This window comes from Phaseolus vulgaris, chromosome 9, assembly GCF_000499845.2.
Source record: "Phaseolus vulgaris cultivar G19833 chromosome 9, P. vulgaris v2.0, whole genome shotgun sequence".
In the NCBI taxonomy this organism is placed as follows: Eukaryota; Viridiplantae; Streptophyta; class Magnoliopsida; order Fabales; family Fabaceae; genus Phaseolus; species Phaseolus vulgaris.
In genome coordinates this window covers 25580246-25598247 of record NC_023751.2, presented here as the reverse complement: position 1 = coordinate 25598247, position 18002 = coordinate 25580246, and the positions used below count along the sequence as shown (strand labels likewise).

General features: G+C 30.3%; 3 protein-coding genes across 3 annotated transcripts; all 3 read right to left on the bottom strand.

Annotated features, from left to right (window-relative positions):
• Positions 1-3137: 3137 nt before the first annotated feature.
• Positions 3138-5103, bottom strand: LOC137822586 (phenylacetaldehyde oxime monooxygenase CYP71AN24-like). The gene is made up of 2 exons (XM_068627496.1): positions 4144-5103; positions 3138-3951 (listed from the first exon to the last, which is right to left on the bottom strand). The coding sequence occupies exons 1-2, from the start codon at positions 5062-5064 to the stop codon at positions 3334-3336; spliced, it is 1539 nt and encodes a 512-aa protein (XP_068483597.1). The 5' UTR covers positions 5065-5103; the 3' UTR covers positions 3138-3333.
• Positions 5104-11921: 6818 nt separating this feature from the next.
• LOC137822329 (uncharacterized) lies at positions 11922-13890 on the bottom strand. The gene is made up of 4 exons (XM_068627214.1): positions 13449-13890; positions 13075-13254; positions 12294-12571; positions 11922-12191 (listed from the first exon to the last, which is right to left on the bottom strand). The coding sequence occupies exons 1-4, from the start codon at positions 13888-13890 to the stop codon at positions 11922-11924; spliced, it is 1170 nt and encodes a 389-aa protein (XP_068483315.1).
• A 1078-nt stretch (positions 13891-14968) lies between these two features.
• LOC137822875 (cytochrome P450 71A1-like) lies at positions 14969-17021 on the bottom strand. The gene is made up of 2 exons (XM_068627890.1): positions 15986-17021; positions 14969-15726 (listed from the first exon to the last, which is right to left on the bottom strand). Exons 1-2 carry the CDS (start codon positions 16925-16927, stop codon positions 15097-15099), a joined length of 1572 nt encoding a protein of 523 aa, XP_068483991.1. The 5' UTR covers positions 16928-17021; the 3' UTR covers positions 14969-15096.
• Positions 17022-18002: the final 981 nt, after the last annotated feature.

Genomic DNA, 18002 nt, shown 5'->3' with positions numbered 1-18002 from the left:
ATTCTTCTCGAGAAGGAAAAAATTGAGAAGAGAGTATCAGAGATAAAGGTTGAGAATGCCAAGCGGAAGCTAGCCTAGAAGGCTATATATGAAAGACTTTAAGAAGGTCATGTGCCAACACGTGCACTTCACTTAGACTCTGAATTCACTCCGACTCTCAATGTATATGTATTTAATTTAAATAAAGATTTCGTCAATAGTCAACTAGTCAATGACTAAATATATCGTAAACTTTTAAATTAATGAAATGAGTGTTCTATGCATCTTAAGTTTCAAATGTTAATAGTAAGGCCAAATTGCTTTAATTAAGTTAAAATCGAAAAAACTAACTTGACTACGTTACAAACTAAGTTCCGTTACAATTTTTGTTATTGTTCATTAGCACACAATGAATTAATTTGATTGAACATATTAACTAAATTAATTTGCTTCGATTAATTGTGTTTATGTTCGAAGGTGTTAACCGAATTACTTTCATCCGATTAATTGTATTTATTTTTTAACGTACTAATTGAATTGCTTTCATTCGATTAATTGTGTTCATTTATTAATGTGATAATCAAATTACTTTGATTCGATTGTGTTCCTTTTTGAAAAAGCTAACTTAATTACTTTTTCCACCAAATTGCTTGTAGCTTGGTCAAACCTTTCTCCTATATATTGAGGTGCTTGACTCATGAATTAGTAGATAAAATATATGAGTGTTATGTTGTCAAATTGTAAGCCTAACACTCTCTTGTAAAGCTTCTCTAGAATATATATCTTTTGGCGTCTTCTATCATTCTCAAGGTGATTTGGCTGAACCAATTTCTCTCCCCAAACCTCATGACAACTCCAAGGAATCCATGGCTCCAATGGAGCTCTCCTTGACTCATCACTTCCATTTGCTTCTGCCAACTCCAACCTATGTATAAGAAAATTCCAACTGGATGAAGAGGATGATGATCACACAATAATTTTTACACTGGTTCACTCTTTCACAAGAGGTACATCCAGTTTCCAAACCACACTAATTAAGATTTTACTAAATCACAAGATCTTTACAACACAAGACTCTCAAGAACACAAATCTCGAACCCTACAAGAGTGTTTTTCAACCATACAATACTTAACAAAAATTATAAATCCTATCCAATTTCACACAGAACTACAAAAAAGATTCAAATATGAAACAACTACACCTAAGTTTTGTTGAAGAATAAACAGGTTATGAAAAACTCAGAAAAAGCTTTTCGCTGCAGCAAAAGTGATCCAAGAGCTTTCAAGATTTTCTCTCACATGAAGTAGTAATTCTCTCTTATCAAATTTGAAAACTTCGAGTTCTATTGAAAACACAAAAAACATAGTTTTATCTAAAATTAAAATGGTTAGTTTTAACCAATTAAAAAATTGTTTCAACATGCATAAGACATCGTCTTTCTCACCAAGAACACTTTCTATCGATGTAGATAACAAAGAGAACAACATGCATGTCATTGGAAAGATAATGATAGTAAAATGTAGCTTCTTAATAAGTGTGTATCTATTACTAATTTCCGTACTTTTATTATTGGTTGAAAACAATTTTTCATCCCAATATTTATCACAATATTTTTTCTTAATGTAGTCCCCCATTGCCATTAAACCTTTCTTTTAATAGTGTTTTCAAATATTTTGTGAAATGATTTATTGAGATTGTTATTTTTGGGATTATGAAAGACTTAAGACCTGGCAGCGGAAAGAACATACCAAGTAGATATGTACCCGATTGGCTCAAATCACTATGGGATAGATTATTAAGGAGATGATGCATGTTGACGTAGATCCTCGTTCGGGTAAGCTGTTTGACCCATATGCTGCTGCTAAGTTTAGCATCTATTTGGGATTGATAACTCGACAAAATTTTTCTATTGTCATTCCATCATGGGATGAGGTTGAAGAGACAAAAAAGAACTTCACGTGCCAAGATATTAAGGTATTACAACATTTTATGTGAACACCTTATTAGTTATTTTTGTTATTATTTGACATTCTTAATTGAAAAAACGAGATGATCACTTATTCTTCCCAAATCTTGACGTATTTGATCTAGACAACAAATGTAAGGATAAAAATATGTCCCATAGGTTTTTCGTTTTGGTGAGCAAATTGCAAAAACTCATCAACTCCTTTTTCACACTCTCCACTACTATGATGTAGATTCATCCGACTTCGCTCCATGACTACACATGTTACAAACTCCATTATCATGAACCATGTAATATGAAATTCTGTCTTAATTGAAGGTAAGATCCCACCCATTCGCTCTGAGTCACCATGGAACCTTCAACACACTTGTTGCGACCACTATTAGAGACAACAACACAAAACCACATTTTTTGTGAAGAAGAAAATGAGAAAGAAAAAGAAGCACACAAGATGTAAATATACAAAATCATATTTTAAATACGTAGTTACTAATGAAATAAAATTGAGTTCATTCAGTAAAATTTTAGCTGTTACTTAAACAAAATTTGGAGGGTCTTCCAATATCTCTTAGTTTATCTTATGCTTTCTTTCATTCTTCCATTGTATTTGAATTTTTTTATTATAAAAAAATCATTAAATAAATATAATTTTACATAAAAATAATTAATTACTATACTATTAATAAATTAAATATTATTTTAAAAATGTTATTAATATATAAATTTATTGTATAGAAAGTGATTTCACGACCCTCTCCAATCTTCAACTCTTTCCATGTTTTCGCAGAGAATAATTTATATAGTTAATGAAATTTATAAATTAATTTTTAAATTGACATGTAAATATTAATAACAAATTAAATATTAATTTAAAAATTATTTATCAATAATAAAAATTATTTTAAATATTAATAATTCTTTTAATTTTTAAAATAATATTTAATTTAATTAATATAATAATTAATTGTTTTTTATCTTTAAAATTAATTTTTATTTAATTTTCATGAATCATAATTTATGATTCATAAGGAAAAATAATTTATGTATAGAGAAACTTGATGGGACCATTAGTAAGTTAACTTGTATAAATTTCATTCCTAAGTGTTTTTTTTTTTTTTTTGCATACTATTGGTACTTGTTGAAGATAACATAATTAAATGTATAATATGTTTTTCGATATCTCAATGGAAATAGGTACAAAAGACATTTTATTCATAGACATATGATTCAACAGGAAAGTTAAATACTGCTGCTTTAACAATAACTCTCAAACACAAATTATAAAACGAAACAAAAAGAAACTACATCACACTATAGTACTGCAACATATGACATGCATTAAAACAACTTGTAAACACAAAATGAAATAAAGTTGGGTAATCGTTGTTTAGAAATTGGAAATCGGTATTGGTTCGAGATGCAGAGGTTCTTTCCTACTGGTAGTGAGGCCATATTTCTCAGTCAGGTCAAGGTCTGAATCAGACTCACCACTTTTAGATAGCTTCCAATCGAAGTGACATAAAAGATTAGCAAGCACATATTCCACTGTTGCTAGCCCAAATGTCATAGCAGGGCATTTTCTCTTCCCAGAACCGAATGGGATAAACTGAAAGTCTCTACCATTGAAATTAAACTCACCCTTTTCAAATCTCTCTGGTAAAAATTCTTCAGGCTTTTCCCAAAATTCAGGGTCCCTCTGAATTGCCCATGCGTTGACAATCACCATTGTTTTCTCAGGAATATCATACCCTCCAAGTTTCACATTGGATGTTGTTTCTCTAGGGACCAAAAGTGGAGCAGGTGGGTGTAACCTCAGAGTCTCTTTGATTACACATTTTAAATACTTCATTTCATCGATATCATTGTCTTCTATCTTTGATTTATCCCTCGCAATTCTTCTTACCTCCTCCTGCACTTTCTTCATTGTGCCTGGATTTCTTATAAGCTCTGACATTGCCCATTCTAGTGTTGTTGAAGTTGTGTCACTTCCTCCCAAAACCATATCCTGAAATTATGGAAACAATAAATAGCCCATTTTTATGGCAATGCTTAAGGCCATGCTGCTTATGTTGTTTCAAGAAAAATGTGTTTCACTTATCACGTTTACTGTGTTTTTCTTTTTTCTTATTTCATTCCAAAACTCTTTCTGTGGTCACAAAAACATGCAGAGAGAAGAAAGAAGCATAGAAAGAAATACCATGATAAGGGCTTTTACGTCATCATATGTGAGCTCGAACTCTTGCCTATCACTGTCTTCAAGTTGAAGGAGAGTGTCAAGGAAGTCTTTCTTCTCAGGATCCACCTTTTCCATCTTACGCTCTTCAATTAGATGATCGAAGATAGCATTCAATGCTTCAAAAGTTGATTTATACTTTTTGGTTTGGCCACTCAGAACGTCAACCCAACTCAACAATGGAAATATGTCTCCGAAACTGAAATCTGAAATTTGAGTCATCGCTTTCCTTGCAAGCTCACCAAATCTGCAGTTTCCACCTTCACCATCGTATTTCCTTCCGAATATACACCTACACACTATGTTGTTTGGGGTCCTAACAAGCATCTCGCTGAGGTTCACAGAAGAACCACTGCCCGTGCATGCTTTACGTATGTTACTAACCAGTGCCTCCACTTCTTCTTCTTTTATGAACCGAACGGCTTTAACCCTTTCCGTGCTCAGCAATTCCACCACGCAGAGTTTCTTTTTCTGTCTCCATTCATCACCGTAGGATGAATACGCAACGTCTTTGCACCCGTAGAGCAAGATTCTCGGGGCTGTGAGATGTGGCCTACTCGCGAAAAATTCGTCTTGGATTCGCAAAACTTCTCTGGCTAAACCTACCGAGTTAACCACCAAAACGGGAAGCTGACCCAGCTTCAACAACAACAGAGGACCGTATTTTTGTGAGAGGGTTTGGAAAGAGCGATGGGGAAGTGTTCCTAACTGGTGGTAGTTTCCGATTATAGGTAGTTTTGGAGGGGATGGAGGTAGATTGTGTTTGGTTCTTCTTGTGAGCTTAAACACCAGAAACATGCTGATGAAGAAGGAAAACAGCAAGAAAAGGGTAGCATTTAGGTCTTGTGTCACTTGCTTCACGCACCTTGGTAGATTTAGAGCCATTCTTCCTTTCGTTAAATCACTTACTCATATTGATGCAGAACTATAGCACTATATATACCTACACTGAACATGTTTATTCATAACTTAAGTGGTTATCATCTTGATTACTGATTATTTTTATGAAAATATAGAAATGCTATTAAGATCTGTTTATATCTTTTAAATACTTGTATACTTATTTTATTATTGACTGAATTATGACTTATATATATGTGAATCTTATTTATATATACTAATCTATAGTTTTTAGTGAATTATTAAATGTGTTTAAAGAGAATGATTAAGTTATAACAGTGCTTCTCAACTATTCTATGTGTTTCGGTGCATCGGCAATGCCATGTTTTTTTTATGTAGTTTCCTTCCTTTTGTCTACTTATTCTAAAGCAACGTGCGTGCAGAGATGAAGCTGAAAAGGAGATTAGAACTGCGTTTGGCAGTACTCAAAAGAGGCATGATGAATGAAGTTTGTGATTATCTTTAGTGTTGAAACTTTGCCTCATCCAAGAACAATGATGATATTCATTCTCAGACCAAAAGAAAATGAACTGTACATCTTGAGTCGGCATATTTCTCATATCACAATTATCCTTCAATTTTTTTAATAGATATATATATATATATATATATATATCTGAATTATTTTTGGATTTTTCTTTCAGTATTTTTATATCATATATTATGTTAATACACATGGTAATAGCTTAAGTCATAGTAAAGTTACATTATTGGTTGAAGTTTCATTGAAAAAGAGGTGCTTGTTATCAGCAACCTTAGAATTGACAGATAAAAATCATAAAAAAAAAGAATACTTCTCACACTACTTAAACATCCACATTATAACCTATTACTTTAAAAATTTTATAATATATATTAAAATTTTAAATTAAAAGTAAAAATATATATTATTAAAATGTTATATTTTAAATTATTAAATTGATTTTTTTATGCTTACAGCAGAATGGTAATCATACTCAATTACCAATCTCACACTATTTACAGGACACTTTTATTGATATCATCATTTTTTTCCTATATCAAAATTACAATTCTATAAATTATTATTTTATTATAATATTTTTTATTTATTATTTTAGTATAATATTTTATTATAAAAACGTGAATATAGGTGTCATCAAAAAATATTTTCCTGAGATGAATAGAAAAAATATTAATTTTTTTATTAGATGTTAGAAGGGTGTAGAAATATTGAAAGGTGTACTTGCCGACACATAAAGAGATTGGTTTAGAGCTGATTTAATTCTTTCGGTGTTATCGTGACAAAAGAGGGATATATATACTACAAGAACAAATTATATTAACGGGGAGTTTGTTTTTATATTATTTATGGCTAGAATTAATTTTTTTATTAAATAGTATTTTTTTCTGGTTAAATCACTTTTAAGAAAGAATTAAAATTGAGGTTTTTCTAAATATCAAGAAAAGCTTCTTAGAACCTCGTAAGAGAAGCTTTTCAGAACGTCGATTAAATATCATAAATTTAAGAATTTTCGTAAAATATTTTGTATTAAAATATTATAAATTTCAAAATCTCTGTTAAATATTATGGGTTTAAGAATCTCAATAAAATATCATGGGTTTTGAAATTTTCATAAAATGACTTGTCGTTTGAAATAACCTTCAACCCTGTTTTCTACCATCTTTAATGATCCTTCCGATTTCTCTATTCCACCGTAGACACACTATTCTCTGGCACAGGCTCAATGACAGTCCTAACAAGGACACTTATATGTCTATTATCTAAGGAGAAGAGACACTAAATAAGACATTGTCTTCTTCTTACTCCAATATTGCTTATTCCATCACCTTACTGTCCCAACTTGGGTCACAAACCATTGTTACCTAACTCGACAACAACTGGTGTTTATCATTGTTTTATATATACTAAATAATTGCATTATATATCATATGTGGGCTTCAAAGCCATGTGTGTTCTTGGCTAAAGATTGCAAAAACATATTGCGAGGAGGAATTAACTTTATAACTTCTCACTTTCACAATGAATTAATTATTAGATGCATTTTAAAATAAAGACCTTAATTTAAAATATTTCAAAATTATGAAAATTAAATATTAACAATTATAACTAAAACTAAAATATACGTACATCAAAAACTAAAACAAAACAAGTCAAGTTTTTTTGAAGTATGAACTCGTAACAAAAAAAAACTATAAATTATATAATCCAACTACCATCAATCATAAAAAATATGCAAATACTGTTGAAATACTTATTATCCAATATTAGTTGTTGATATACTTATTATCCAATGTTATTTTGCTAAGTTTTTAAAATAAATTTTTGAAACTTTAGAAACTTATTTGTAATGTAAAGTTACACTTTCAAAATTTTAGAGAATTTAGTTATAAAATATATTAAAACTATGTAGTTTTTAATTATTTATTGAAAAATCTAGAATGTTTTATTGAGGTTCTACAATAAATATTTGGAATTTAACGAAGGTTAAAAAAATTTCATTATTTTGCCGAGGTTTCAGAAAAACCTTTGGAATTTAACGCAGATTAAAAAACTTCCGTTATTTTGCTAAGGTTGTAGAATAAATCTTTGAAATTTAACAAAAGTTTAAAGAACCTCCATTATTTTGCTAAGATTTTTAAATAACATTTGAAACTTAATGAATGTTAAAAAAAACCTTCATTAATTAAATCAATTCTTAAAATTATATTAACCTCCGCTAAATAACCTCCATTAAAACCTTCTTTATTGATAATAGTTCTAATTCAAATAAGAAGATTTTTAAATAAACTTTGAAACTTAACGAAGGTTAAATTTTTTTTTCATTAATTAAATCAATTTCTAAGGTTATATTAACCTTCACCAAATAACCTCGTTAAAATCTTCTTTTATTATTGTAATAATAGTTATAATTCAAATAAGGAGATTTCATCCACCTCTCTTTTATTCCCCTTATCATCTTTAAAGGGTCCATGTGTTCATCATATTCTCTTTTTTTAAGGACACAAATTAAAATCCTTCAAACGAAGAGGAAGAAAATTAGCTAGTTGAAATTAAAACCAACCTTAAATTTATCTAAGATGGTTAGTCTTATGAAATTAAGGTAAATAATTATATGAATGCTGATAAATATTTGTTTTAGTTTTATGTATCTTTTAAAACTCCATCAAAGTTACTATATAGTTTTAAAATAATCAAGGGTAAGGCGACATATAATGTGTTAACGTATCATTTATCTTTTTTATTTTCTTATAAATATTCTATTTTTTTATAATATTTATTTAAAATAATAATATTAGGCTATTCTTATATATGAACACAATATTTTATTTTCTTAGTCTTTATTATGGAAATAATTATATTCTTTCAAATTTTAGAAATAATTGTTTAAGATATTTTTTTTTCTTTTGTGATTGATATTATTATTATTATTATTATTATTATTATTATTATTATTATTTTGAAAGCAGGAAACAATTGTTAAGTATAAGAATATTACATTTTAGTGTTGGTTAAAAACGGATACAAACCAAAAGTAAACCAATGCTAAAGCGTTGCCTTGCGTTGATTAAAAAATTCACATTGTGTGGTTGGAAGCTATTGAATTTTGTGTCTCCTTGTGAATTATAAGTGGCGTTGGCCAAACAAACTCAAAATCGATGATCAATATTTAATAATATAGTTAGCAGCTAAATCAATGCTAACTAAATAAAATATAAAATAAATTAAAAGATTTACGTTGATCAGTTCACACATAAAAATATAGTTAGAATAGGTTAAGTAAATACTAACACTAAAAAAAAATTAGTTGTTACAGTGACTAAATTAAAAATTATTATAGAGACTAAAAAAATTTTAGTTTCTAAATTAGTTTATATTATTATTAGATGGTTTTTAAATTAGTGTCTAATTAACGATCAAAGTTTTTGCTACTTATTATTTAGATTCTAAATTTGGTAGAAAAACTTTGGTTACTAATTAGACATCAATTTAAAAACTATTTAACAATAATAAAAATTAATTTAGAAACATTTTTTTTAATCTCTAAAATAGTCTCTAATTTAGTCACTATAACAACTAATTATTTTTTATTTCTAAAAATTAATTTTTATTTCAGTATAAATATTAAAAAAAGTAAAAGGTTTAGACGAGTGTATTCCACATTATTAAAAGAAAGCAATTTGATTTTAGAGTGGGTCTAGTATGCTAAGTGGAAGAAAAAAAAAATATAAAACATCGATTAGAAGGATGCTATAAATGATAAAGAAATAAATTTACATTTAAAAGCATTTTAAATCCGATTTTAAACCTATCCAATATCCAATATGAATTATATTTTAAATTCAATTATAACATGAGAAATAGGTTCAAATAATGTTTTAAAATTAAAAATAACATAATTACAAGATTACCAAAAAAAAGTGTCTCATTACACATAGTGAGGAGATTGAATAATGACTTGAAAGTAATTGTAAAATAATGAAACAATTAGAATAAATGCAATGGAAAACTATCAAAATAAATACAATGGAAAAAATTAGAATAAATACAAGTTTTAGTACATGAAAAAGAAATATGAAATAATTAAGCTTACAATGTGGATGAATTTCAAGTAAAGGATTGGTCATCAAAATCTTCAACATACTGGTGGTGGATTTGACTAGAACTTATTGAACTGTTACCAAGTTGTCCGTCATTATAGTCAGTTATTGTATCAACATAACGATGTACTCCAACTGTTTAGTCCTTTGATGTGTTTAGTTAGCTATTTTAGTTACGTCAACTTTTTCATTTGATTCTTGAACTTGCTAACAAAGTCATTCATTCTCAATCAACTGGTCAATGTAATAGAAGCTAACAAGGAGGGTTGAGTGAGGGATGACATTCCATGGTGGAACTTAGCAGCTAAGTATGTAGTATCATATGTAAAATCAAAACGTACAATAATGAAAAATAATGCACATCATCATCTTAAGATCTTAAAAACTATGATTCTCACATTTCATACATAAATTATAATAGAGATTGACACTTACCTTGATCCATGAAAGTCCCTATGTGAGCAATTTCTTTTTATCTTTTCTCAATCTATCTCTTACAATTCCTTTCTTTTCTCACGTTCTTTCTTGATGGTTAACCAGTGAGACAACCTCATTTGTAGAGATATAACCCGTTTCTATTATTTCTCAATCTTCATCAGATTAGATTTTCATTAGGTATCATAATATATATATATATATATATATATATATATATATATATAACTTCCCACATTAACAAATGGGCCTTTTATTTTATTAAATCATATTCAAACCCAAAGTCCAAAATCTATTTCAGAAGTCACATTATAAAATTAATTTACATAATTTTCTAACATTCCCCCACTTGACTCATATGAACTATAATACTTTCATAATTTAATAATTACATAAATCATAATGCGCATTGAAAGACCTTACGTAAATTGGTTCTATCATCAATCAAAATAAAAGATACAAAAATAATAAAAGTCATGGCGGTTACATGTCATTTAATCAACACATTTCCTTCCATGTATTTTATAATAAGACTTTATAATGAAAATTCCATAATGGGTTCAAACATAATGTCATTTTCATCAACAATAACATAATTTGTTTTCCACACCATAATTTGCTTGCATATACATAAAGTAGAACACATAGATTTCAGAAACTTTCATATATCAATGAGATGAGAGTGTCCATAGTGTCAAATAAGCATTAATAACAACATTCATCATTCACTAGTAGACATAATGGCCATATTCTCAACATGACCAATAAATGTTTTGGACGATAACCCTTTTGTTAAAGGGTTAGTAGTCATAAGATCAGTGCTAATATGTTCTATTGATACTCTATGTTTATGAACTTCCTCTTTAACAACAAAGTATTTCAACTCTATATGTTTAACACCTTTCGAATACTTGTCATATTTAGAAAAGAAGACAATTTTAGAATTATCACAATAAATTCTCAGCGGCTTGGTAATACTATCAGCAATTCCATGTCCTGAAATAAAATTCTGCAACCAATTAGTCTGAATTGTGACTTCAAAGCATGCCACAAATTCAGCCTCCATGATGCATGCAACAATGACTTACTACTTCGCACTTTTCCATGAAATCGCTCCTCCGGCTTAAAGATACACATAACCAAATGTGAATTTTCTTGTATCCATACAACCAACGAAATTTGAATTTGTATATCCAATCACCTCAAGATGATCAGATTTCCTATACATAAGCATATGATTCTTTGTCCCTTGTAAGTATATTAAAACTTTCTTTGCATTTTTTCAATGATCCAATCCTAGATCACTTTGGTATCTACCAAGCATACCAACTGCAAAGCTAATATCTAGTCTTGTACATGTTTGAGCATACATCAAACTTCCAACAACATATGCATAAGAGATATTCTCCATTTGTTTCCGTTTGAAATCATTCTTTGGACATTGCATGAGACTAAATTTGTCTCCTTTTTGTATTCGAACAAGAGATGTTGACCATTTATCCACTCTGAATCTCTCTAAAACTTTATTAATATATGTTTAAGACAAGCCTAACAGTCCTTGTGATTTATCACAAAATATTTCTATTCCTATCACATAGTATGCCTCACCCATATCTTTCATTTCAAAATTATTAGAGAGAAACTTCTTATACTCTCGCTTAATAGACCACAATCATTAGTTACAAGCAAGATATCATCAACATAAAGAATCAAAATTATAAACTTGCTCCCACTAACATTCAGATATATAAACTGATCAATAATGTCTCCTTAAATCCAAAGGACACAATAGTATCATTAAACTTAAGATACCATTGTCTGAAAGTCTATATAAGCCCGTATATTGATTTCTTAAGTTTATACACCATGTGTTCCTTTTCTTCTTCAATGAACCCTATTGGTTGATCCATATAAACACCCTCTTCTAAATTCCCATTCAAAAAGGCAGTTTTAACATCCATCTGATGCAACTTAAGATCATAATGAACTACTAATGCCATGATAATTCTTAAGGAATCTTTCTTAGAAATAGGTGAAAATGTTTCCTTATAATCAATGTCATCCTTTTGAGTAAAACCTTTGACAATAAGTCGGGCCTTATAACGTTCGATATTGGCATGAGAGTCATGTTTAGTCTTAAATACCCATTTACTCGCAACTCTTTTACATACTTATGGAAATTCCATAAGGTCCCATACATCATTGTGTGCCAATGATTTAAGCTCATCTTTCATGGCATCTAACCACTTATCAGAATTATCACCATTGATTGCTTCTGAAAATGAAACTAGGTCATTATCAATGCCTAAGTCATTTTCTGACTCTTGTAGATAAACCACATAATCATTCGAAATAGCAAACTTTATTTCTCTTTGAGATCTTCTTAATACTATTTCTCGTGGTTGTTCTACTACAAGTTCATTGTTAAACCCATGATCATTAATTTGTTGTTCTTCTTCATCGCTAAGTGGTTCAACTGCATTAGGAACAAGAACTTGAATTAGAGATACTAGTTAAAGGAACTTGTACTCTAACTTCCTTAATCTCCACATTTTGTGAAGCTTCACTCACACTAGTTTCACCATTTTCAATAAACCGTGCATTTCCAGTTTCAACAATTCTTATACCATGGGTAGGACAGTAAAACATATACCCTTTTGAATTTGTTGATAACCAATGAAATGTCCACTGATTGTTCTTGCATCCAATTTTTTTTTTTTTTTTGCGGATGGTATATTCTAATTTTTGTCTGACATCCCCAAACATGCAAATGTCTCAAACTGGGTTCCTTACCTGTCCACAATTCAAAAGGTGTCTTTTGAACTACCTTACTAGGAACTCTATTCAACCAATACATGACAGTTTTTAAAGCATACATCCATAATGATACAAGTAAAGATGAATTACTTAACAAATTCCTAACTATATCTATTAAGGTTCAATTACGCCTTTCTGACACACCATTTTGTTGTGGTGTACCTGACATTGTGTATTGAGCACAAATACCACATTTTTCAAGAAACTTAGCAAATGAACCAGGGTGTTGTCCAATTTCATCATACTTTCCATAATACTCACCACCTCTATTTGACCTGACAACTTTCACCTTTATGTCTAATAATCTTTCCACTTCATTTATATTAACTTCCAAGGCATTCACTGTTTGAGATTTTTCATGCAGTAAATAAACATAACCATAACATGACAAACATCAATAAAGGTGATAAAATAGATTTCTTTATTGAAAGAATTTACATCAAAAGGTCCTCACATATTAATGTGTATAATTTCAATAAGGTGAGTGCTTCTTATGGATCCCTTCTTTGTATGTTTTGTTTGTTTGCCTTTAGTACAATCCACACATACATTCAGATCAGTAAAATTTAAATTTGGAAGTATTTCATTCTTTACTAATCTTTGCATCATTTCTTTGGAAATATGTCCCAAACGTTTATGCCACAAGAAAGCAGGACATTCATCCACTAAACTATGTTTAATGCCAACATTATGATGTGAGATCATAAGAGTTTCAGTATATAAATTATCAAGATTCAATTTATATAAACCATCATAAAGAGTACCAAATCCAATCAAACAAGTAGTCTTATACAAATTGAAACAACCATTCCCAAATTTAAAATAGTATCCAACAACATCAAGTTTAGACAAAGAAACTAAATTCCTAGAGATACTAGGTACATAAAAAGTATCCATCAAGTCTAAATAAAATCCAATGTCAAGGATTAAACGATAAGTCCCAACAGCTTCCATGGGAACCTTTACTCTATTCCCCATAAAGACAAACTTTTCATTTGGTTTTATGGTTCGGGTTGAAAGGAATCCCTACATCATATTAGAACCATGAGTTGTGCATCCAGAATCAATTCACCAAGAATTATGTGGAACTTTAGTTAAGTTTGATTCAAAACATACATAATAAGTATTAAACATTCCTTTCTTTTCGAACCAAGCCTTACATTTCAGACAATCCTTTTGAAAATGTCTACACAAAAATGACATTATGTTTATCAATTCTAGAAAGTTAATGAAAATTTTTATATAATCAATTGATCGGGATATTTGGGATGTAATTGTTAATGGTTTTTTATGCCTAAGCATATCAGATAATTAACTTATTGAAAAAGCACGGGTTGACTAGTTTGAAACAAAAAATAATGAGCCAAAAAACACACACTCATACGAGTATGAACTCTTTAGAATTATTGTAACACGAAGAGACAATTGTAGATGTACATAAATAGTTTACACATATTGTAAACCATCTCATTGGTCTTTGAGAAGACCTTTCATAAGGAAGAGTTGAACATTAAAGTCCTCAAATTTGGACAAATCATAGCAATCCATAGATCACCACTATAATAAAGAAAGTTGACCACACTAACAACAACAACTTTGCTTTGTGTAGAAAGTTTAGGAAACATGAAATGAATAGATTAAAAGAGAATAAATATATTAGAGTACTTAATAAATAACCAACAAAAATAGTATTTATTAGATTTGATTCATTCACTAATTTTATCTATTTTAAAGTTTATAATTTCTTATTTCTTATGCATGAAAAACATTTATATTAAGAGTATAATACAAATGTTTATACAGTAAAATATCTTTGAAAAAAAAAACTAAGTCAAGCACAGAAAACATGTTTTGAGTACTTCTCTATGCATCACCTTATTTTGGTACCAAAAATACCAAGAAACAAAATCATTTCTCAAAATCTAATAAACGGTATCACAGCTTCAACAAAAAGAGACCCAAACACACCTGCATTATTATTCATATTTTTATTTTATTTATATCATACACATAAGACATTGACCTTAAACTTGTTGTCATGCCTACACTTATTTATTTTCTTATTTGTCAAATTACATTACTCGAAACAAAAAAAAGGAAAAAAAAAACTTATAATGACAATAGAAAAGAAAACGAAGTGAAATACCATTAATTCAAGACACCAAGAAATCCACAGGATGGATGTCAAGGTTCATATCCAAATGAGTGTAGTTGAGGTTGAAGATGAAGTGGTACTCTCTTGATGACTGTGAGTCCCCATACCTCACTCATGTCTACATCTTGCATTGGTTTACCAGTCTCAGGAATTTTCCAATCAAACCAGTAGAGGAGATTAGCAAGCATATACTCAGTGGAAGCAAGTGCAAATGAAATTCCAATACACCCTCTTCTCCCAGAACCAAAGGGAATAAACTGCAAATCATTTCCTTTAAAATCAACTTCTGGCTGATCTTCAAATCTCTCGGGAAGGAACTCTTCGGCCCTGGTCCAAATTTCAGGGTCCCTCTGAATCGCCCATGCATTCACATACACTCTTGTTTTGGATGGAATATCAAAGCCTTTCACTTTTACATCAGATGAAGTTTCTCGGGGTGTCAAAAGAGGAGCAGGTGGATATAGTCTCAGAGTTTCTTTCACTACACATTTCAGATAATTCATTTGATTTAAATCATTTTCATCCACTTTTAATTTATACCCAACAACCCTTCTTACTTCTTCTTGAACTCTCTTCATGGCATCAGGACTATTCAAGAGCGCCGCAAATGCCCATTCCAGAAGTGTTGAAGTAGTGTCACTTCCTCCAGCAAATATATTCTGAAATTATCAAAATGGAAATTTCCCTTAAGTAGAGGTGTTTATGGATTCTTAAACATAAATTTTAAGCATATTATATTTTACTGTTAGAGCAATTATTTATAAGAATTGATGGTGGGTGGGAATATCCATTAAGGTTGTATCATTAAAAAGAGAAAATTTTGAAATATTTTAATCTTAGGTGACGTGATTGCATCATTTGAAGATGCTCTATGCTACCTTTTCTTAGCATGTCAGAGCAGAAAATAAGCATATGTACCATCAGAATTGCCTTGACGTCATCATGTGTAAGCTGAAAATATTGCTTTCCTGCACCATCTTGAATTTGAAGGAGTGTCTCCAGGAAGTCTTTATTATGAGGTTGGTAACCGTCCCTCTTCACTATTCTCGTGCGTTCAGCAATTAACTGATCAAAGAAAGAATCTAATGCCCTGAAAGTGGCCTTAAATTCTGGTATTTGGCCAGTAAGAACGTCAATCCAACCTAACAAAGGAAAGAAATCTCCCACAGTGAAAGTGGCTAAGTGTTTCATCATCTTCCTTCCTAGCTCTCCAAAGCTGATTCCACCATCTGGGTTGTCATACCTTTTTCCAAGAACACATCTAGATACTATGTTGTTCGAGGTTTCAATCAGAATCTGACTCAGGTTGACGCAAGAAGACCCTTTACTTTCGCTGCATGCTTCACGTATGGCACCAAGCATCCCTGAAACTTCTTCTTCTCGAATGGACTGAAAGGATCGCACCCTTTTTACGCTTAGAAGATCAAGAACACATATCTTCCTCTTTTGTCTCCACTCTTCTCCGTAGTGTGTAAAAGCCACGTCCGTGCATCCATACATGATGATTTTCATGGCTGTGGTCTGAGACTTATCGGAGAAAGCGACATCGTGGGTTTTGAATACTTCTTTGGCCAAATCAACTGATGAAACCAGAAGAGTTGGAGTTTGGCCTAATTGCAGCAAGAACAGAGGGCCGTACTTGCGAGAGAGTGCTTGGAAGGAGCGGTGTGGGAGAGTGCCTAGTTGATGAAGGTTTCCAATTATGGGTAGTTTTGGTGGGGAAGGAGGCAAATTCAACTTGTTCTTTCTTCTTTTGTAACTAAGCACAAAAAGGAGGCTTAAGAAGAAGATCAAAATGGCTATGGAAGGGGTTGGTAATTGCTTTAAAAGTGAGGATGATGGTTCAACTTGAAGAGCCATGTCTTCTAGAGTCACTTGGATTTAGTATGCTAAGGTGTGTATGCATCCTCCATAACCAGGGTTCAGAATTTATAGAATTTCACAAATGATTAGCATGGAGAAATGTATCATAACAAAAACACGCATAAAAAAAACGAAATTTCCAGTAAAATAATATCGAACCAACGTGGGCTGCAGAAATTTGTGTCATATACAGTTTTATTTTTAAAATTATTTTTATTTAATTATGCATGCACAAACAGTTTTTCATTTAGTCCCTATATTTAAAATTACTCATACTAATCTGCTTATAGACGTTTAAATCTGTTTTAGTATCTGTTCTCTGATATGGTATGGATTCAAACGAATTAGAAATGTATTTGTTGAAACTAACACGAGTTAAAATTGCAAATATAAGGATTAGAAAGAATATTTTCTAAGTGTAAGGAACAAAACATACAAATTATGCCACTGAATGAAATAACTATTTATACTTTAGATTTGAACCTGTAAATGAAATAACTATATAAATCATTACTATTTTTATCTTTTTTATTATACTTCCTATCCGGTCATTCGTATAAACTCAAATGGTTAATTTTAAGTAATAATGTTATAAATTTTAAATTTTTTATTAAAATTGTCTTATAGAATATTTTTCACGAGACACTTGCCCTTATATTTTAAAAAAAAGGTAATGGGTTGTCAGATTTATCTTGAATTGCCTCTTTTGTAATTATTGAAGATAATATTTTGCTTTGAAACAAATTCAAAATCTCAAACTCAAAATTTGTTTACAAATTATAATAATTAAATTATTAAAATATAAATTCAATAGACAAATTATTTAATAACATTTAAATAAATAACTTACACAAATATCCTCCCTAATGAGATTCTTGTCTATTTTTAATATGTGGTCCTAGTCAGGGATCAAGATAGAGACCATAGATCGAGCTAAGACTCACAAATAACTTACAAATTGAGTCTGATTAGGGCCTGATACCCTGCCAGTCTGAGGGTCTATTTGAACTGGTACCCTATTATTACCCATACGCCTAATCAGAAGGTTTCTCAGTCGTGTAAGGTCCCTAGT